Source organism: Candida parapsilosis, contig 005504 (assembly GCF_000182765.1).
Source record: "Candida parapsilosis strain CDC317 annotated contig 005504".
Lineage (NCBI taxonomy): Eukaryota > Fungi > Ascomycota > Pichiomycetes > Serinales > Debaryomycetaceae > Lodderomyces > Lodderomyces parapsilosis.
In genome coordinates this window covers 430,860-453,189 of record NW_023503277.1, presented here as the reverse complement: position 1 = coordinate 453,189, position 22,330 = coordinate 430,860, and the positions used below count along the sequence as shown (strand labels likewise).

At 39.8% G+C, this 22,330-nt stretch overlaps 8 protein-coding genes across 8 annotated transcripts; 4 read left to right on the top strand and 4 right to left on the bottom strand. All coding sequences in view use genetic code 12, as the record gives it.

Moving 5' to 3' along the window:
* Positions 1-1,162: 1,162 nt before the first annotated feature.
* On the bottom strand, positions 1,163-3,097 carry CPAR2_601890 (uncharacterized protein; the record flags this gene model as incomplete). Its single annotated transcript, XM_036807790.1, has 1 exon — positions 1,163-3,097. One exon carries the CDS (start codon positions 3,095-3,097, stop codon positions 1,163-1,165), a length of 1,935 nt encoding a protein of 644 aa, XP_036662954.1.
* A 793-nt stretch (positions 3,098-3,890) lies between these two features.
* CPAR2_601880 (acetate uptake transporter family protein) lies at positions 3,891-4,718 on the top strand (the record flags this gene model as incomplete). Its single annotated transcript, XM_036807779.1, has 1 exon — positions 3,891-4,718. The coding sequence occupies one exon, from the start codon at positions 3,891-3,893 to the stop codon at positions 4,716-4,718; it is 828 nt and encodes a 275-aa protein (XP_036662953.1).
* A 73-nt stretch (positions 4,719-4,791) lies between these two features.
* Positions 4,792-13,308, bottom strand: TEL1 (DNA-binding protein kinase; the record flags this gene model as incomplete). Its single annotated transcript, XM_036807768.1, has 1 exon — positions 4,792-13,308. One exon carries the CDS (start codon positions 13,306-13,308, stop codon positions 4,792-4,794), a length of 8,517 nt encoding a protein of 2,838 aa, XP_036662952.1.
* A 933-nt stretch (positions 13,309-14,241) lies between these two features.
* CPAR2_601860 (uncharacterized protein) lies at positions 14,242-15,435 on the top strand (the record flags this gene model as incomplete). The annotated part of the gene is made up of 1 exon (XM_036807756.1): positions 14,242-15,435. The coding sequence occupies one exon, from the start codon at positions 14,242-14,244 to the stop codon at positions 15,433-15,435; it is 1,194 nt and encodes a 397-aa protein (XP_036662951.1).
* Positions 15,436-15,690: 255 nt separating this feature from the next.
* On the top strand, positions 15,691-16,311 carry CPAR2_601850 (uncharacterized protein; the record flags this gene model as incomplete). The annotated part of the gene is made up of 1 exon (XM_036807745.1): positions 15,691-16,311. The coding sequence occupies one exon, from the start codon at positions 15,691-15,693 to the stop codon at positions 16,309-16,311; it is 621 nt and encodes a 206-aa protein (XP_036662950.1).
* Positions 16,312-16,453: 142 nt separating this feature from the next.
* CPAR2_601840 (NAD(P)-dependent alcohol dehydrogenase) lies at positions 16,454-17,560 on the bottom strand (the record flags this gene model as incomplete). Its single annotated transcript, XM_036807734.1, has 1 exon — positions 16,454-17,560. The coding sequence occupies one exon, from the start codon at positions 17,558-17,560 to the stop codon at positions 16,454-16,456; it is 1,107 nt and encodes a 368-aa protein (XP_036662949.1).
* Positions 17,561-18,610: 1,050 nt separating this feature from the next.
* On the top strand, positions 18,611-19,370 carry RPL23A (60S ribosomal protein uL14; the record flags this gene model as incomplete). The annotated part of the gene is made up of 2 exons (XM_036807723.1): positions 18,611-18,652; positions 18,999-19,370. 2 exons carry the CDS (start codon positions 18,611-18,613, stop codon positions 19,368-19,370), a joined length of 414 nt encoding a protein of 137 aa, XP_036662948.1.
* An 80-nt stretch (positions 19,371-19,450) lies between these two features.
* On the bottom strand, positions 19,451-21,946 carry SLM2 (phosphatidylinositol 4,5-bisphosphate-binding protein; the record flags this gene model as incomplete). The annotated part of the gene is made up of 1 exon (XM_036807712.1): positions 19,451-21,946. One exon carries the CDS (start codon positions 21,944-21,946, stop codon positions 19,451-19,453), a length of 2,496 nt encoding a protein of 831 aa, XP_036662947.1.
* Between the last annotated feature and the right edge of the window lie 384 nt (positions 21,947-22,330).

The following is a 22,330-nucleotide window of genomic DNA, read 5'->3' as shown; positions in this document are numbered from 1 at the left end:
TCCGTAAAATTCTTTAGCTTTGAGTGATGAAACGGTGTTCTATAATGAATGGATAATGAAGTGAAGTGGTTTTGAATAAGGGGGGGTACAGTAGTGGTAGTCTATTATACAATGAGTAGTTGAAAAATGCAAAAAATTGAAAATTGAAAATTGAATCAGTGAAGTCTTTCGCTTACTTCTATTGTCTCTAAAACCAAACTGACCAGCGGTGAAATAAATGTAAAGTCAAATGCAACAGGATATGCTAAGGTAGAAATGTTGTACACCAACTGGGGTTCTCTTTAATTCTTCAAAATGTGAACAAGGTTTGGGAAAAGAAAAATCTTAAAAAAAAACCGTTGAAAAAATAAAAGAAACAAGAATGAAAAATTGGATTGAACAAAATGAACTAATGTGATATATGCAAAAGACTCGAAATGAATTTGGAAATAAAAAGTTGTTAAAACAGTGTGGAATGTTCTAAGTGAATGGAGAATGTTTGTAGTTTGAGTGTATTCGAAATACTGTGGTTTATTCTTTATGAAAATAAAGTTGGATCAAACAGAATCATCTAAAAAAAAAAAGATGAGAGAAATCGAGATGAAGAAGAGGAAAAAAAAAAAGATGGTTATGCCGCTACCAACTGAATTGCATATAGAAAGAGATACTTCCATCCTAATCAAGTTTCTACATGACCAGTATTCTTCAATAGATATGGTAGATGAATAGAGTATGTAAACACTATGAATTAATCCACGTTTCTGCTCATTCAGAGCTTTGCGATTTTTTTGTAGGCTGTATTATGTAAGCCATTGCGATATACCGAGAAGTTCCGCGATAAATGCATATGATCCACCGCACAATTGTATTTTATAAAATAGTCTAAGTAAAGAAACGGTTTCGTGGGAAAAAATTTTCGATTGCACTGTGCCAGCTGCATCGCTCCTTCACTTTGCGCAGTAGGAGTTTCGGATACGTTTTGGGTTCTTGCGGTTATTTTCAGAGGTTTTTTTCATTTCATATTCAGAATGTATGATCTGCGCCCTTTACGAAGTTTCGAGGGTTCATGTAAGAAATGCGGATGTGTGAATACGTCACCACTTTCTACGCTTACGTTGTCATCATTATATTACAATCATGTCATAAATAATTAATCTCGTAAAAGTCATAAATGGTTGTTCAATTAATCATCATCATCATCATAATCATCATCATCTGCATTACTATAATCTGTCTCCACCTCTGCTTGACTTCTCGCTCGTTGGTTGGTGGGTGGAAGATTTCGTTCACTCTTTGCTTTTGGTTCTTTTTCTGAATAGTCGGTTCTATCTTGAAATGAATTGTTTGCGTCTGGTTTAGATTCGAAAACACTCTTGTCAAGGCTATCTTCAATGAATGAGTCTTCAAAGTTTTCATTCTCTAAATTGTTGCCTTTTTCACCAGTTCGAGTCACCTTCTCATCCTTATCCTCATTCCTGCCCTTGTCCTTGAGCTCATCATCTTGACCCGATGTCCCGTCAGAATCATCACTTTCATCAAAGCTATATTCAGTTTGATATTCACCATCTTGATTTCCTTTTTCGCCATCCTTTTCTTCGTTGCTTTCTTTTTCTTCCTCTACGTCTTCTTCACCACCTTCATCTCCTTGTTGCGATTCAACACGCGTAACATTGTTGAACACTTCACGATCAGTCTCCAAGTTCAACGAAGGATTTCGAGATCGCCTTAATAGACTCTCTACTTTCAAGGTATCTTGAGAATCTTCGTTTCGTAATGAAAAGGCGTCTGGGTTAAATGGTGTACTGTTAGGATACGGATCTGGTTTTACTCTTACAGAATTTGAATCATCCTTCAATTCAGGAGATCTAGGCGCAGTTAGCGTAATGCGCTCACGTTCGGGACGAAAACCAAAATCGGAACCATTATCGGAAGGATCCACCCCTGAACCTACTTCCGGCTCTATCTTCACCACGGGTTCTTTCTTCACTCCTGTCTCTCCCTTTACATTCAACCAAGAACCATTCTCTCCATCATGAGATTTCGATGCATGTTTGAGTCTCGGCTCTTTTTTGACCTTGGTGTATGCCAAATGTCCATAATTTTCATCGATTTCATCAACATCAGTAAAATCAGTGTCATCTTTGTATTCTTCAAAATCATCCTCACTATCGACTTTTCTCGTATTCATTTTCTGTTTCTTCGAACTGACTGCCTTCATTTTCTTGGACCGCTTTCTCCGATTATACCTTTCTTTTGGATTGGTTACACCTTTCCCATTGTTTTGAACCATGGCATTATTCAAGAAATTGGCATTCAACCCAAGCAACTCAGTTTTTGGTAGATCATTTCTTGCCAATTCGTATATGACATCCTTCTTCAAGTTCATTTCTTGATAAAATTTGGATTCCATATCTACTCTGATATCTTCGAAATCAATCTTTGTTTGTTCCATTGCTTGTTGCAAAAGATTATTATCTGTTTGTAGTCGTTCTTTCTCTGCCTTATCTTGAATATATCTTCTGGTGACTTCTTGCCTTTGGTAGTAAAGCAACTCCATCCAATTGAATAAATTACCCTCATTTTTCAAATTTTCCGACGTCTCAAAATCCACTGACTGCATGTCAAACTTTCCAATTGTTGGGTTGAACGTTCCGCTACTTTTGATTTGTATCTGCAAGGTGTCTGTATTGAGGCCTTCACCTTTCCTGAAACGACTTTCCAGTACACGTATCTTTGCACCGATTAAAAGCAGTGTGTGCACTCCAACTTTATTTCCACTTTCCAAAAAGGTCTCTAAATCTAGTGGAAACAAATCCGTAAACACATCGTACGCCTTGTCGCGACTGACTTTGATTTTTGTTGATGACAAATTGTCGAAAATGCCGTAAATGTTCTGCTTGGTGATCGTTGCATGATAGTATCCCTCTTGCCAAATTGCAACTAGTGAAATGTTGATGAAGTTGGGGTCGTCGCTGGGTTCGTAATCAGCTTTAGTAACATGAACCCAAATCCAACTTTTCGAAAGTGTTGTCGATGTTGCCTCATTTTCTATTATCAATGGGATTTGTACAATACTGCCTTGTAGGGGTAGCTCCTCTTCGGCTCTAAAACTATTCATATGGCCAGTACATTAAAAATTGTGTATGGTGGGGTTGACACGTAAATGAGCGCCTATTGAAAAGGAACCTTTGATGTGTCAAAAAAAAAAAAAAAAAAAAAAAAAAAAAAAAAAAGAAACAGAAATTGGGAACTTGTAGTTTGAATTAATTTTCAAGATTTTGCAAAAATGAGCTTATATGCAGTTAACCTGACACCACAGATAACGAAATATTATAACTTCCCAAAAAATATATATATATGATGGGAGGTAGTAGTAGAAGTATAGTCATTCAAAAAAAGACTTGCGTGTTATTTTTTTTTTCAGGACTTATGATTCATCTCGAAAGGCACGACTTGACTTTCTCTAAGGCCTATTTTGATGGAGTTTTTGTCCAATTTTACTACTAAATTCTTGGTAAAGAATTGGAGCGACTAGAATAACACCTAAAATGAGGATAAAAAGTTCTTTACGAGGATGTCTGATAGTTAGTTTGCTCGTGAAAAATCCCTCGATGAAGTTGTACCCACAAGGGGGCTAGTGTTGGTGTTGCAAAAAAAAACCACGACACAAAAATCGAGAAATTGTTATGTGCTACCGATTTTACATTTATCATCTGCACGCGAGCGTGCTGCCGAAAGGGAAACGGAAGCTGACTTTTAATAGATTGCTCAGCTAATGTTGCCGCATGATACTGCATCACCTCAAATGACTTTGAGGAAACTACTATCTCAATCATGACATCCACATATAATGGACTCGATTCTCTCCGAGTAAGCAAAAAATCAATGTTAAAATTGATCATCTTTTATAAATGGTGTCAGTAGAAGGAAACAATGAACCAACGCCTCTCACTCCAGTGGAAGCTGGGCCATCTAACCCACAGTTTGTGCCTCAAACGAGCATGCATTCAACATTAGTTTCAGACGATGAACGGACAGTTATAAACAATCAAAAGGTACTCAGAAGAGATTTAAAAAGACCATCCGAGGGTGAGTTCAACCCGGGATACAGTGCTTGGCCTCAGCATAAATGGGGAAATGCATCGGCAGTTGGATTGGCTGCGTTTGCATTGACTGCTTTTGCTGCTGGATTGATCTTGGCTCGAGCAATGGGTATTACTACGTTGAATGCGGTTTTAGGTGCAGCAGTATTCTACGGAGGAGTGGTGCAATTCATGGCTGGTCTTTGTGAACTTTTCATTGGTAATACCTTTGCTGCAACAGCATTTGTTAGCTATGGGAGCTTTTGGATGTCATTTGGAGCTATATTCATCCCCACTTTCGGTATAATACAAGCCTATGGAGGTGCTGATACTGCTGAATTTGGTAACGCAGCAGGGTTTTTCATGCTTGGTTGGGGTATTTTCACATTTATGATGTTGCTTTGTACACTCAAGTCAACATGGCCATTTGTTTTATTGTTTTTCACTTTGGACTTTGGATTCTTTTTACTCGCAGCTGGCTTTATGAGACAAAGCGTTCGCTGTATCCGAGGTGGTGGTGTTTTGATTGTGATCAGTGCATTGTTTGGTTGGTATAGTTGCTTTTCTGGAGTTTCCAATCACTTCAATAGCTACTTTGTATTCCCGACATTGCCTTTACGAGTATTCCATAACAAAACGAAAACCTTACCTAGTTAACTCACGGGGCTGATTATCACCTATCTATTTAATATTATTGAACATGCTGCCAGAATAACTCCCTCGTTTAACTCTAGTAAAAAGGGCACCACCCAAAATACAACAACGACAAATTTTGAGGACTTGTCGCCTCTTGTATCAACTCACGCACTACTGCCTCGGTACTTAAGCTACTAGCAACTAACTTGTCAGACACAGCTAGCACTGCTCGCCCCGCATCTGAACCATCTTGCTCTGGTTGTATTCCCAGTCTAGCCTCCTCCTCTTGTAATCGCTTCTTTCTGATTGGTGACAATGTCCATGAGTATAATGGATCCCATCTTAGCACATCTAAAATGGAGATGATGTGATCTCTGTTCTCCCTTAAAACTCTCATAGTATGCTGACAAGACTTCCGAAACACACCATCCACTCCAGTTACTCCAAAACCATCAACTATGTCTCGAGTTAACCTAAAAGGAACAGTTTCTGGAATAGCCAAATGTTTCCCCTGGTCAAATGCTACACCAAGGTCAATGTGTATCGGTTCTCCGTTTTGTTTATCAAGTAGGATATTGTTGCAATGCCTATCACCTAGACCCAAAATGTGACCAACTATAGATGATGTTGCAACACCGTGCGTGTATTTGACTCTGCTCTCAAACCATTGGTCTGGGGTGGGGAAGCAATCTTGGAAGAATATATGCAAAACAGGCTTAATTTTTGCCTCAATTTTTTGATACTCATGGAGTCGCTCAATTTTATCTTGATTCTGGCATTGCCGCATTATATCTCGAGCCTTTTCAAGTTTCATTTTGTCGTTCTTGGCATGATATGACAGAATTGCGTCCATAAATGATGTTGAATTCGGAACAAATTCAATCACGCCCGATCGCGGACCAAGAGGCACAGCATTGTACGTCCTGATGGCTAGTCTCCTTTTGCTACACTCCCTATCTCTTGCAAATATATTTTGAACTTTGTCAAACACCTGTTCCATAATCGAGTCTTGGCGAAGATCATCTGTTCCATGTTTCATCAACATCACATGTGTTGATCCATCCGAAAGAATGAATTTGACAATCTTGGGCAAACTTAAGCCAGTAGATGCAACTGAGATTTTCTTTTCAATTTTGGTTATAACAGGGATGTCCTGGTAGGATTTCGATTTGTCAACTTTGAGAGATTTTGTAGGAGGAGGAATTTGTGGCAAATTATGTAACCAAAATGAAGAGTAATCAGGCGGTAGCTTTTCCAAACTGAATATTTTGCCTCTTGACACCTTAAACTCGGCCAATCTGATGCACTCATCATTGAATGTCTCAATTTTTCTCAACGTTCCATGTACAAAATCAAAACTCTGATTCATTAATTCCCGCCACAATGCTTCTGCTGCAATCGCCTTAGACACAAGCAAAGGGTTAGCATCCTTCTGTGCCAACTGCTTATGTTTCTTTAAAGAATACAACAAATGCAATGTATGGTACGGGTGGTCAACACACATTAGCAAGATTAACTGCTTCAAAAGAGTTTGGAAACTCGTTATTTCTTTTGTCAACCGCGAAATCAATTGAGCACACCAGCTCAATAACTTATGCGTGGGTAATGATAGAAGCTTCGGTCCTATGACATCATTAAGATCATCATCGGTGGATTGTTCCAACCACAAGGCACAAAATTTGTCCATATCCTCCTCCAAGAAGTCATTCACACACATGGCATGTAAATAGTACTCAATCGCTTTTACTGCAAATTGTTTCCTGCTCGCCCTAGCATAATCTAAATCCATACACTCTGCTTTGTATTGTACTTTCAACTTGGAATAGAACTTATTGATTGATCGTTTTTCTTCAGAAGAAAGTTGCGAAGAGCTATAGTGACTTTTCAATTCCCCAATCTCGGTTTCCTTTTCCTGAACACGTTTCTCCAATATTTCAATTTGTTCACTTAATGACTTTGATTTGCACTGGGTATCACAAAATTGTGCCAACAATCGAAATATTTTTGACTGCTGTACTTGATCATCCAATCTCAAGGCCCTTTCCGCTGTTGGTAGTACGTGGTTCTCCATTAAAGTTGACGACAACTCTAGACGCGATTCCGACATCCACTCTATCATTATTGCTTTAATCATGAACTTATCCACCTTTGATTCCTGATCGTAAATATCGACCCCACCAGCATTGTACAACTCTTTCAATATCAAAACAGGAACGTTGGTTACACCCTGTTTCCACATGCACTGTGCTAGTTGGAACAGCGATAAATGTGACAAGTTCTGGTACAATGCATGTTGTGAATTCTGCAACTTGTTACAGATATTGTCGATCAACACCGTAGATGAAATCATCTTTTGTTGCTCATTGTTCACCCGAGCAAGATTGTTGTATAAAACCAATTCTCTCAAAGACAATGACCAAAGCAGATCACTAGGAGTGTGGGAAGGAGGGTGCTCAGCCAATATTTGAAAACTTGTTTGCTTTGCCAAAAGTATATTCTCATATTTTGCAAAGTCAGGAAACTCCTCGTCTGAAGTTGAAAATGAAGTACCACAAACTGTATCTTCGATGGCGGTCACTGCAGCTAACGATTTTAACCAACCCATAAAGTTTGTTCGTACGTCCTTTACACTCATTGAGTCGCCCCTTGTATGCATATCCATTAGTCGCAAAAGCGATTGGCGACAAACATGTTCTCCATTTTGTGGAAAGTCATGCACCTGTTTTAATACTTTATATATCAGCTGGTGTTCATTTTGTTCCTCTGTAGGTATGGGTTGATCCCACTTTGATAATTTCCAGTTCCACTCGTAAGTTTCGTTCTCGGTGACAGATTGATTCATGGTTTTGCTAATTATCAGTGAAATCCCCAACATGCCAGCGCTTGTCATCATTGTTGTAAAGTTGTCCAAAAGGGGTGCATTCAATTTCAAGCTGGAATCCAAGTATCCACTGCTGTACTGGAATTGAATATTAGAAGCACCAACTTGGAATTTCAGAGTCAAGTAATGGTCTAAGCTTGTATTCTCGGGAAGACCATAAATCAAATCCACATCATCTAAGCCCTCGTATACCTTTTGCAATGTCAGATATTGGCTCTCAAGTGATACCGGTGTTACTTGGTCAAAAAACGCATCTTCGAAAAGCATCAATGCTGATTTGTGCATTTTACTCATTGAAGCTAGCTCATAGTACTTGAGTATATCCACCTTTTGATACACATTAGCAAAGAAAGGATTATTGAAAATTTTCGATGCGAGCCGTATACCCAACAAGATGCCCACAAAAACTCTGGTTGCATCATTTCCATGATATTTCAAATTTGCAAAACGATTCAACAAAGCAATCACGGTTTCTTCCCCTTTGGATTTTGCAAGGCTGAGGTAAAAGCAAACCAAGGGTGAAATTGTCTCTGAGGCAAATACAGGGACCTTTATCACAAATACGCTCATAATAGATCCAATAATCGTAAATGCGGCTACCTCTTTGAGAATCGCCAAATAAATCTTGGAACTCCAACTATCTTGATTTGAATCCAAAAATGAGTCGAGAGTGTCGATTATGTTGGAAAGTGAAGAGTGAGCTATACTATCATCTGGTTCATCATTGAGCAATACACACGCCTGAAATTTTAATGGCCGAATGTATCCTGACATTGAATTGTAAATTGGCTGAACATCCACTATGTGCGATAGCAAAGCCTGATTCTCCTCCTTCAAATTAAAAAACACGCCCAAAACTGACTCTGCGGATGCAGCTTCATCGTAGTTACCCTTTTTAGAGTACTCAACAAGCTCCCTCATGACAACGTCAAAGAATGACAGGTCCAGCTTCAAGTCGCGCTCGTATGGACCTTTGTATTCTTCTGTGTGAAGTAAATCCAACAAGTTTGACGATTTGGTTTTGAAGTAGTATTTAGAAAAGCACTTTGATACCCATAGCTTGAACTCATCGGCTAGCTGTGACAATTGATCGTTACTCAACGCAAGTATATTCTTCAACATTCTAGTTTTAGCTGAAAACACTTCGGGATCGGCTACACATGGAAAAGTCTTGGATACAAGAGCAATAACATCAAAACTCGCTTTTTCGTTCAAAACACCTTCAATGTCGGCGATTTGTAATGATGCTTGTTCACCACTCAATCGTTTAATAGCGGCTGCCATAACTTTTTTCTCATGTGTTATTTTATCCAGTCCCTGTAGGCCCTTCGCATATATGCTAAGCTTATCAACAAGCTTATCATATGATTCGCCATCCTTATGACGATTGCTCAATAGCGCATTGAGTAGTGGTAGCATCGGGTTCCGACTTCTGGGTTGCTCGGAACAAATATGAAATGTGTCATTAAACGCGGAAACAATGGCAAACACCTCATGAGATAGAACCTCATTGTCGATTAATGGTGCCAAAGTTTTCACAATCAAGTCAAATATGTCCACCGAGAAAGCATTTTTTCCACCAAGTATTAATATCAACTTGATTCGTCGTAACTCAAACAATAACTGATCCAGATCACGCTCTCGAAACAATGACATTCCTACTCTTCGAATCAAAAAGTAGACCGTAGCTGTTGACCAAAAAAAGGACTTTTCTGTATGGTATTTTTCCACCATTTTATTGATCAACTCTAGACCCGGATGCACTGGTACTATAATGTCGGTGGTATTGCTTAACACTCTAGATTTTTGATATATCAACTGCGATACGGCTTCGGGTCTTGGAAGAAGTTTCGTGATTTCGGCCTCATCCGAAACATCAAGTCTCTTTAAAATCTCCAAAATTATTACTGGAAGTTGAGTTTTCGCCACCAGCTTGAATTTTCCCATATAGTCCATCAAGATTTCGAAACAACGATTCTTAATTCCGTCTCTGGTGTAAGACAATGGGATAATCAATGACAAGCTTTCACTGACTAGTGCAGCTGGGGCAATATTCTTTACACTCGCAATTGCCGACAAAAGTTCTGCTGAACGGTCCGATGTCCTGAAATCAGTCTCTGCTTTCGTATCTGTTGAAACAACAACCGCCGTAATTTCGCGATAGTTCTCACCAAGAAATACTGACAAAGTGTCATAGTTAAACAAGGTAAACGGAAACAAGTTTATCGATTCAAAAAACCACCATCTCCGAAGCAAGTCCAACTTTACAGTTCCAAAAAGCTCACGCAGACTTGAAAGGTTGTACCTCAAACAAAGCTCTTCGAATCCTTGTTTCAAGTAAGGAACAAAAAATGCAAACTTTGAACATTCTGTTAGATTAAACAACGCCAATCTCAAAATAGTTGGTGAAGATGCAGCCAAGTGGGAGAAGAAAAACACATACGAAGCCGCACGTTCCACCGAAGACTGCGGCGTTACAAAATACTCAAACAAGTGTGAGTATATTTCCATTTGTTTTGAAGTATCACGATTTTGAACAAATTTGGAGAAGTCGCCGACTAGCCTTGATTTTATATGGTTGGTTGATTTGGAAAATTTTAGATAAAGTTCCTCCATTATCATAGTATGCGAGAGTAACCTTTCGTCATTGTGCTGCATGAATACGATTAAAAATTTAACATATTCTTGAAACGCAGTCTCGGTGGTGATGTAATTTTTGCTTCCCAATGCGTAAAGCCACTGTACAATATCAAAGCAGTCTCTGTACAATGCGTCATCCGTTGACGTGGAAAGCAACGGAATCAAACACGAGAGAATGCGTGACACGATAACCAAAACCGTCTCGTTTCTTTCGAATACCTGATCAGAAAGAACTCGGTCACCCAACAGTCGTAACAATCGTATCAAGGGCTGTTTATGACCAACAAGTTCGATCTTTGGTACTTGGTTGCCAATTATGAACAGCAAAGCCAGTAGGAAAGCTTCACTACCAAATTGTTCAATAAATGAGAGCAAATGTGATAAAACTTCCATGTCGTCTTTACCTGACACACGCAATTGTAAAACTTTGAACCTCATCAAGTCAAATATAGGTGAGGAATCAAACCCAACAGAGCTATTGGCTTCTAGTGAAGATGATGCCGGGGTGACGCTACTTTCTCTGACTTCGGAAAATTCAATGTCCTCGTCATCTAATGGCCTTTTGGCTCGTTTGTTTCGTGATTGCAAACTCGACACAACGGATCGGAGAAGTTTTTCGAAAGGAACCTTAGAAAGGAAGTCGAAATCAGTGGCTACATTCTCTGATGAGTAGTCAACGGTCATGCGCATGATGTTCAAAGCAGTATCAACTGTAATGTTAAACGTCGAAAATGCTTCAAGTCCGACTGTAATTTGATAGTTTAATGTGTCCCAAAGCTCATGCTTGCCCAAAAAGCCAGACAATCTCAGTGATATTTTCAGTAGGGTAATCATCCAACTGAAAAGCTTTTCGTAAGATATGGGAGCAGTGTTCAACTTCCCGAATGTAGCAGCAATTTTATTCCAAAAATTGAAATTCGTCTGAGGAGTTATCGGAGTGGGACCATGCGTTGATCCATTGTCTTCCTCGATCAAGTGCAGTAATACAAAAAAGGACTCCAATTGTTGCCGAGATATTTGCAAGCGCATCGGCGTATTGAATACGTCCTCCGGTGCAATTTGACGCTTAGATTTGTGACAAGTTTTAGGGACGAAACCAGACAACCAGTATACAAATTCATTAATAGAGACACACACATGCAGTTCTGCCGCGAAAAAAAAGTCCCATTTTTCACACAACCACTCATCGATCTTCCTAGCCAAGATATCTTTTTTAGCCAAATTGAGGTCAATGGATAGTTTGTTGATTGCATACCAGAATTCAAAACTTTCATTATTGATGGATGGCCCGTTTACTCCGGGAAAATCAATAATCGAGTCCAATTGAGTGATGACCGCGTCATCAACTATCTTGTTGGGATTGCAATGAAGTCGCAACACTAGCTGAGAAACCAAATCGCACGCAAAATAATTGTGTTGTTTGTTTACACCGTATAATGCCAACTTTAAAATCTGTCGAAGATGATCATACTTCTTTGTCACATGCAACTCTTGAAAATTCACTTTATACAAAGTAGACCTCGCCAACAATATCAACCAGAAGTGACCCGATTGGTAATCTACTGTATTCAGCATGTTCTGCAAAAATTCTAAAAGATCTGGTGTTTCATTCACACCTGATATGGTGAAGTCGAATGAAGTATTTGTTTTCTCACTGGCACCAAGGAAGTCATTAGTTTGCAGCAGGTTATCCTGCTCATTTTTAGGAAGCGGTTCAAGCTCTAGATAAAACACCATCAAGAGCAAACTCAAGTTATGATATTCAGGTGTTGATCGATACAGCACCATCGAATTGCAAAAATCAATCATATTATATGAGCTAACCAAATTGTTGAAGTTGGCATCCGTGTACAGAGCTCTTACTGGTCTGTTGACCTCTTCCAAAAACAGAGGAGTGTTTTTCAATGCAAAGTAGGTTTCGAGCAATTTTGTGGTTGCTGTTATAAACAACCAAGACCGGGCATCGATACCGTGTAGGCGTATCGAACGTAGATTGAACCAATCAAGATTGTTGTTACAATGGAAAGGGCCAATGGATCCGGATATAATGGAAGGTAACATGATGATATCATTTAGCAACTCAACAATGAGTAACTCAATATTGTGAAGTAGTTCTGAACTGTTCTCGACATTCCTTTGTGATTCGATGGGATCTTCGGAGAGAAACGATAGCTCAATCTCGGAATCTCCCACAAGCTTGGGCAATTTCAGTAAATTCATAAAATTATGAGTAGTTTGTAAGTTCAAGAAGATCAAAAATTGGTCTTGAAGTTTCTCCCAGTGTGTCTTATTACACACCACCATCAACTTGATACCCAATTCAATCAATTTGTTGACAAATTTAAAATCGGTAGTGGCTAATACGACAATAAGCTTGTTGAGAATTTTGAAAATAGTGATGTGAATTGGGTTTTCTTTCTTGAATGCACTTATTGTCTTATTCAATAACGTCAAAATCCTGAAGTAAGCTTCGTTCTCAAATAACTGAAGTGTAGTGGTTGCTCTATTACACTGGAGAATGTTTTGCAACGCTTCCCAGATTTCAATCAATACTTTTTCATTAATACCGCCATATTGCATGGGTTGTGTTATATCGTCCAATGATTGCTCGGCGGCGCTCACGAGAAATGCATAAAGTTCAAACCAATCTTTTCCACTTAGATGATCGTTAACATAATTAATCCCTAGTATGCCAGAAAGGGTCAAAGAAAAATCAATTGCGCATGGACTCAAGGGCTGATTTTGGACGTAAAATAAACTTTTTATGGTGAAACATATCTCTAGGTAAAATTTATACTTGAGGTTTAGCTTATCTGCAATTGATTTCTCAACTAATAGTCTGAGAAAATAACTCGCCCTATTCAACCGAGAGGCTACTGATGCCTGTGTATTGGACTTGCTACTTATGAATTGTTGTGAGTCGTACTCTAGCAATCGGAAGATAGCATTGGCTAGAATTCGTAATTGTTTCAGTGGTAATCGCCATCGCGATGTCGTTATGAATTCAAGTTGCGTTAAAGCATCATTTTTGTCTTTGACTTTGGTCGACTGTAAAAGTGCTGCTAACTGGGGAATATCTAGTGTTGCCATATAGTGTATTATATAAAACTTTGTTGTGAAATGTTATATCAAACAATTTTTTTCTTTTTTCTTGACTCGATCTTTGCAGCCACATGATTCATCTAAAGTGGAAATTGCCTAAGTGAAGAATGAATCAGTGGGAGCTTGAGGAGCTCCTAGTTCAGTCTGTAAACGGCCCTGCTACAAATCACTAGCACTGAAAGACGAAGATTCACAATGTAGCAGGCATCACTCATTGTCACGTCCCAAAATGGAAATTTTCATCATCCATGAGACCTTTTGCAAAAAAGCATATAAAAGGAGAAAAGTGTGCTGATATGATCAGCGATAACTATCTAACCAAGCACCCACAATTACATCTATGATTGAATCTATGATTGAATCTGGTGGAAAAATGGAGTGTTTGGGGTACTCGGTGGATATATATCCCGAGAAGACAAATGCCAAGTGTGAATGTAACTTGTGCGAATGCTGGAGGCAAGAAAGGAAGAGTCGTTTCAAAATAATGTTGATTGGAGTGCTTGTGCCATTGCTCTGGATCTACGATTCATTCAAATTGGTGCGTTATTTGTACACAGATCCCGTGTTGAAACAATCCAGTCTTACATCACTATATCACACTGGAGAAAGCCATAAAGCCTACCATAGTAGGTCACGAAAAGTATTGTGGTCTTGGTTGGGTTACAACATGATTGCAATGACTATCGAGTTATTATCCGTGGTGATGCTAGTAGTGGCTGCTCAATCACGCCCAATGGATGGAACATTTCTCATCGAGAAATGAATGCCGGGTGCAAAACAAAAACAAAACAGAAGAAGAAGTCAAAGTGTAGCCGTAATTGACTCTGTTTTCTGAGATCTCCATAGTTTTTTCATCTCCACAAATTAAAATCCAAATACACTCACCATACCAGTTGCCTCGACTCTAGAGTACTCCCCATAATGCTAACCAGATCACTACAATACACTCAAAAGAGACTTGCATCTACTGGCACTCTTTTGAAGACCCCATTATACGAGGCACATGTCAAACTCGGGGGAAAGATGGTTCCCTATGCTGGGTTTGAAATGCCAGTATTGTACGAATCTCAGTCACACATAGACTCGCATAATTGGGTTAGATCCAAAGCAGGATTGTTTGATGTCAGTCACATGTTGCAGCACAATATAAGTGGTTCCGATGCACAATCATTCTTAGAGAAAGTAACGCCAATCGACTTGAACTTGATCCCTGAGAATAGTTCCAGTTTATCGGTTTTATTGAACCAGGAGGGTGGAGTGATTGACGATTGTATCATAACCAAACACGAAAAGGACAAGTACTATATGGTGACAAATGCAGGGTGTAGGGAAAAAGATGTCCAATTTCTCAAAGATGAATTGAAAGCATTTGATGACGTCCAACACAATACATTTGAAGGAACTTTATTAGCCATTCAGGGCCCAAAAGCGCAAGAGCTTTTACAGAAATTTACCAATGAAGATTTGAGCAAGATTTATTTTGGCCAGACAAAGTTTATTAAATTGGCCCCTATATCAGCTACGGTGCACCTTGCAAGGTCAGGTTACACCGGAGAGGATGGGTTTGAGTTGTCGATCCCATCAGCAACCCCCGACGAAGCAGCTGAAGCTTTGGGATTTTTCAACACTTTGGTGAACGAGTACCCCGATGTTGCTAAGCCGATTGGATTGGCAGCAAGAGACTCGTTGAGGTTGGAGGCAGGTATGTGTTTGTATGGACATGAATTGACAGAAGGCATAACTCCAGTTGAAGCATCATTGACCTGGTTGATTCCAAAAACTCGTCGTGCATTGACTGATTCAAGCTTTAATGGTGCAGCTAAAATCTTGAGTCAAATCAAGGACAAGTCAACCACACATAGAAGAATAGGGTTGACTTCAAAAGGACCATCCCCTAGAGAAGGGAATAAAATTTACAGCGAAGATGGCAAAACCGAAATCGGATACATCACTTCAGGCTCACCTTCTCCTACAAATGGGGGCAACGTTGCTCAAGCCTATATCGACAAGAAAGCCAAGATTGGATCCCCAGTCAAGATAGAAATCAGAGGAAAGTTGAGGGACGGGGTGGTGACAAAGTTGCCATTTGTTCCAAGTAGATTGTATAAACAGTAAAACAGATAGTCCTCCCTTCGCTGTGGTTGCTTTAGATGTAGATTTATTTGCCTCTTTTGTCCCTTTGACGCGTCTCAATTTTTGCAGCTTTCGGAATGTTTCACAAAAAAATATGGTAAACAAAGCAAAACCACCCCTTTGTGGAAAATAACTTTATATTGAAAGTGCATTTCTTTCAGCAAAGGCTTTACACTCCGTCCCAACGACTAACAATTATTCACTTGCTACCAGCAACTTTCACACTTGGATCCAACCATGTCCTCCACTCCTTCCCCCACCAAGAGATCTGCTCTTTCACCAAAAGTATTCAATGTGAACCAACTATCACCACAAAGGAAGAACCTTGGGTTAAGTCGGAGACACACGAATAAGTCACCTATAAGGTCCAGCACCGAGGTTCGTACTCCTTCCCCCAAAAAGCCAAAACCAGCTACTACACTTGGATTTACCATATGGGAGGACAATGTGGATACCAGGTCGCATGAAATCGTCGGTACACCCACTTCCAATGAGTTGAATCACAATGACCAAGAAAACATCCTTCAGCCGAAACTGACGTACAGTAGAAGAGTCCATGGGTCTCCCTTGAGAGACTTGAGCATCAATTCCTTCAAAGGATACATCACCAGTAACGGAGTAACAACACAACTAGAGGAGCTCTACCAACCTATCAATTTTGAAAACGAATTCAAGTCGGCCCATAGGTTCAATGGCTTACCACCATTTGTGACACCTACAAAGAAGGATAAATACTTGGTCAAATCGGGCCAATGTGCGGACGGTAGTGTTGGAAAACATTCGAGATCATTCTCTGCCGGAATAAATGAAGCCAAACGGGACTTGGTTCAAAAACCCAGGTTTGCTATACTGTCCTAGATAGATGTATAGAATGTTGTGAGTATGGATACCCCTTTTATATCTGCTCGGGAGTACATTTTATTACGCAAACCTTGTCTACTCACAAGAGACTACACCTTGCTAGTTACACTAATTTCTATTGTCTATATACTCTATAAATCTAAGCTTTGAATGCTTTGTCGAAATCAGTGAAAACAAATCTATATCTCACATCACCAGCGTGACATCTGTCCAATGCCTTTGCACAGTTTTCTTCACTGATTGGCACTTCTTCGATCATTGGTCTGACGTTGTGTTTGGCAGCCAAATTCAACATTTCCTTGACTTCTGTCTTGGAACCCAACAAAGAGGATCCAAAACTAGCACCCTGTTGCAAAAAGGTGAAGGGACTAACCTCGAACTTGTCTTCACTTGGTGGTAAACCAACAGAGACAAACTTTTTGTCAACCTTCAAAGTGGACAAGTACTCAGACAAGTTCAAACCATCAATTCCACTAGCACAGTTCAAAATAAAGTCAAAATGGTCATCATAGTTCTTGTACCAAGTCTTGTCTTCACCAGTTGCAACGAAATCGTGAGCACCCAATTTCATAGCTTGTTCCTTTTTGGAAGAGGATCTAGAGAATGCAGTGACATTGGCACCCATAGCATTAGCAAATTGCAAAGCCAAGTGACCCAATCCTCCAATACCAATAATACCAACATTCTTGCCCCTTGCATCTAATCCCAAGTTTCTAATCAATGGAGAAAACACGGTAATACCAGCGCACATGAGTGGAGCACCATAAGATGATGGCAAGTCTTCTGGAATTGCAAATACAAACTTTTCATCAGCAATAGAGTGCGAGGAGTATCCACCTTGGGTGACATAATTGTTTGATCTGACATCCTTGGAGTTGTATGTGGCTGCACCTTGTTTGCAGTATTGCTCATTGTCAGAATCGCATCTTTGACAGCTACGACATGAGGAAGAAGCCGCACCAATTCCAACACGGTCTCCAACCTTGAATTCGGTTACTTCATCACCAACCGCAATGACTTCACCAATGATTTCATGACCAACAACCAAGTTGTCTCTTTGCAATGGTTGCCATCCAGCTGACAATGTGTGAATATCTGAATAACATAAGCCGCAGACTTCATTCTTTAAAACAACATCGTGTGGATTGATTTGTTTTCTCTCATATGATGCCAATTTTGGTCTGTTCCAATTCTTTGGGTCGGAAACTGCGAATCCTTGAAACTTGTCTGGTACTGCTTTAGTCATTTTCTTTTTGCTTTTATTCTTGTAGTTGTGATATGATTCACTTCCGTTGAAATTGATACAAGTGGAAGGAAATGTGTCCCTATTTATACCTCGTGTACAAGATCTTGGAGGCTATGAATGGTAATGATGAAAACCGTTATATGACAAATAGCGTAAATTACACAAAGCCGGATTATTGCAAAAAGAAATTCAATTCACCGAAGAATTTCAGAGCAACCGATAATTTTTACAAGTTGTGAAGAAGCCAAATTGAGTGACACATTTATCCAAGTGCAGATAATCGCTCCTGAACAATGGGCACCTCGTCCGATACCATGCTTGGCATTGGCTCTCAAATTTTGAACGATTGCTATGTAGAATTCAGGTAGATCAAAGCAAGTGCAGATCCTGCTTAATAATCTAGGTTTCGCATTTCCCGAAAAGCAAAGTGATTTTTACCCCCGATGCATTTTCAAAGAGCGGAAACTTCCATATTGAGAAATACCGAAAGCACACTATAGGTTGCCTCATCTTAAAAAGCAAACAAATTGCTCAGATTAGATGGCTGTGACTGCCTCACAAGCAACGAGCGGACATAAGATATTCTGTTGCGGATTTGCGATTTTCATCCACTTACGTTATCAATATATGCTCTATGATTATTTATCCGTCTTGACAACTGACAAGCTCATATCGGCACTTACAAAGTGAAGCGTTTGATGAGTAAGATCGGTTTCTTTGATTTTCACTCTTACCTCTGTGTGCGGAACTGTGAAGCCCCATTACTTCACTCGGAGCAGCTTTGGTGATTTCATTGGTTTGATCTAACGACTTTCAATCAATGCCTATACCCGGTAGCGCAACTTGACACTTTTTTTTCCTGTCACAATTTGTCACCTGACTATATATGGCTTTGACCTAATTCTTTAGTTACACAAAATTGTGTAACTTTTCAGCGCTGAGAGCGTCTTGGCTTGGGTGGGCTTCGCACAAAAATTTTCCAATAGTATAACCAGATTTGGTAGTTTTAGGTAGAGTTATAACTCTTTAATATAATCTATATAATCAAGAATGTCAGGATCAGGAGCTTCAGGAAACAAATTCCGTATGTCAGTATGTGACCCATTTTTCATCTCGTCGTCGAGTTTTACCTTCAGAGTGTGGTAGAGAGCCTAAGAGAATCATTTCAAAAATTGGACAGCCAGAATCGAGAATATAATGATCACCAAGTAACAAAGTGCTTGACGAACGCTTCACGTTGAATTGCCTTGTATGGGGATATGGATAAGCATCAGCAACGAGCCTTTTCGTTAAGGGTTAGGTCACAACATAAGATACAGCTTTCGCGGAACGCTATGTACAACACTATTGTCATTATAACCCCCCACTTACTCATACCGTTATCTGAAGCGATAAAGCGATTCTACAACAACTTCGTACTAACAAATTTCCTTTTTAGTTGGCTTTGCCAGTTGGTGCCGTTATGAACTGTGCCGATAATTCAGGTGCTAGAAACCTTTACGTTTTGGCCGTTAAAGGTACTGGTGCCAGATTGAACAGATTGCCAGCTGCTTCTGCTGGTGATATGGTCATGGCTACCGTTAAAAAGGGTAAGCCAGAATTGAGAAAGAAGGTTATGCCAGCTATCGTTGTCAGACAAGCTAAGCCATGGAGAAGAAGAGATGGTGTTTACTTGTACTTTGAAGACAATGCCGGTGTCATTGTTAACCCAAAGGGTGAAATGAAGGGTTCTGCTATTACTGGACCAGTTGCTAAAGAGTGTGCTGACTTATGGCCCCGTATTGCCTCCAACTCGGGTGTTGTCGTTTAAGAGTAAAGTGGTTTTAGGAAAATAGTGTAGTAATGCATTTATATTAAATAATTCTTTTACAAAACAGACTTGCTCTACTTTTACTTGTCATCACTCACAATGATATTGATATCACCGTTAGCATTGATTTGCGAACGTTGCTCTTGCTCGATGGGGCCGCTTTTCAACGTAGAAACCTCATCAGCTGACAAGTTTCTTTGAATGTTTGGATGGAGAGATGTGTCACCAGTTTGAGTAACGCCTTGAGTCCCTTCGTTGGTACGCTCATCAGGTGAGCTCAAATCACCATTCAAATACATTGGATGTATATTCTTCTGGCTAGCCTGCTGACCTTGCTGTGATTGTGGCTGGGATTGAGCTTGTGGCTGGGCTTGCTGCTGTGATTGCGGCATCGGGGCACCAGCAAATTGCGAAAAGTAAGCTGATCCAAACGGTTGCGCAGCAGGCGAAGTACTCAAAATCAGCACAGGTGCTCCGCGCGGAGATGTGGGAAAAAATTGAGGTTGCGGTGCCACTTGTTGGCCATTTTGTGATTGTTGTTGACTTACAGGTGCACCTGGAGTGATTGTGTAGTATTGTTGTTGCACAGGATCATAAAACTGCTGTGGCTGAGCACCACCAGGAATGTAATACGGCACACTACTTGATGGGGTGCCAATATTTGCAAATTGACCTTGTTGAGGGTTACCGCCGCCAGTAACTGATTCCATAGGTATCAACTGGTAAGGTTGTTGTTGATATCTCATAATCGGCAGTGTACTTCTAGGTGGCTGTTGTTGTTGTTGTATCTGTTGTTGATACAGACTTTGTGGTAGTGGCACATAGTTTGGTTGCAGCTGCATTGTTTGATTCCGACTCGTCTGGTCTTGTCCTGAATGACTCATTAAACTGGGATTTCGCTTGACATTGTCATCAGTTTCCACAGGAGTGATTATAGTCCCATCGCTATTTATCATATTGGCCAATCTAGGAGACTGGTTGTTTCTCAGGGAGAAAGTGGACGATAGTCTGTTTGCATTAGCACTTGACGTTGTTTGTGAAAGTGGTCGGTTCGAATTTCGAGTACTTGTCTTTTGCAAATTTGATGTGTTGGTGTTGACAGTTCTTAAAGATCTTGTTGGAGAGCGAATCGATGATGCCCTTGATTCAGCCTTTACTGCAGAAACAACATTCTTTGGTCTATTGGGCAAGGTCCTAGCTCTTGCAATAGGAGTGGGCAAGCTAGTCATTTTTTTGATATCATTGAACCAATCAATCATGTCCTGGTAGGTATTTGTCCTAAAAACCCATTTATGTGTTTTGTGCATCAATGCATTGGCCAGCTTCGAGGTCAAAATGAACTTGTATACCCCATTTGGTTTGCCATCATCTTTTGAATGATCGCTAACAGTACAAGAGTCCAAAGGCAATGACATCACTGGATGAGGGTCTTTCTTCCTATCATTGGATTTGAATTCATGAATAAAGGAACATGTCAAAACGTACCAAGCACTTGAATAATTCTTGAGAAACTTGGACCTACGCTCCAAGTAGCCTTCACGCACTGCAACATTCAAGTTTGATTCGGCATTACGTACGACAAAGTCTTGAAGATGTCTTTTGGGAATATCTAAATCGATAAATGTACCATTCTTGACTGAAGATGTAGTTTGATTCCCCACTGCACTGACACTGAGATTATTGGATGGTAGATTCCTTTCAATGAACGCATTCCATTCAAAGTTTGTTTCTTTAGACAAGAACCCGTTGATTATGTTTGGCTCTAAGTAATTAGAGAATGTCAAATTTTCTTCTCTAATCAATTTGAGAAACAGAGACAAGTAATTCTGAATCTCGGCCACCACAATACTTTCCAATTGCTTCCCGGCATTTTGTAAATTTGAATAAGCATCATAAAGGTAATTTTCTTCCACCAATTGTCTTTTCAACTGACGGTCCAATTTGGTTTTCACTAAGAATGGATCGTACTTTCCTTGTTCACCATCAGCTTGATGCGAATTGTGACTGGTATCTAATTTGTTTGCCCATTCAATCGCCTGGTTGTACTGACTAATCAATGACTTGGTCTCATTGAGTTCTTTATTCAAATTGTTTTTGAAATCATTTTGTAAATTCTTTATCTCCTTGATCTTAACGAGTAAATCTTTTCTCAACTCTTCCAACTTTGGGATTATAATAGCGTTAATCTCTTTGAGAGTTTTGGAAGAGTTGGTAACATTTTGTTGATGATAGTGGAACAAAATATCTGGGACATCTTGGACTGAACCATTCCCTATGGGCAAAAATGACTTTGAAATAGCCTCTAAATCTTGGTTACCAATATTCGATGAGTGGTTGGCAGCAGCTGGTGTAGCTATTGACCTTGCGGTGGACCCAACTGCCTGCTGAAGTCTCGCCTGTTGACGTACAATCTCCTCCTGAACACTTGCATATTCTTTAAAATAGTTGAGCAACTCTTTGATAAAAGATCTCCACGCCACAAATCTATTAGCCATAACTTCAGTTGGGTAGTCATTGCTGCTCATGAAGTTGTAAGGTAGTGCCACTGTGAGCGGATTATGCGAGTCATACGGCATCGTTGTGGTTGCTTCTTTCGTTGACGTTACAAGAAGGTATAAAGAATTCTATGGTGGATATGGTAAAGGAGTGTGTAAGTTCAGGATAGTACCAAAATTCACTCGCTTGAATTATTTGACGATTGCCTTTAGTATGGTATGAAATGTGGGCGCAGGCTTGTGGTCAGGCAAGTGCTTTTTGTTGGTGACTTTTTTTTTATTTTTAGTTTTTTTATGGTTCCTTTCGTTAGCCTCGAAGCCAATTTTATCGTTGCAATAAAGAAGTTAAGAAAATTTCAAGTTTTTATTGTCAAAATGCGCTTGGCGGGGGGTTACTCTATGGAACTAAAAGGTGTACTTACGTGAAGTGGTTGAAGAGAGGTCCAATCCGCCTTTTCTTGTGTT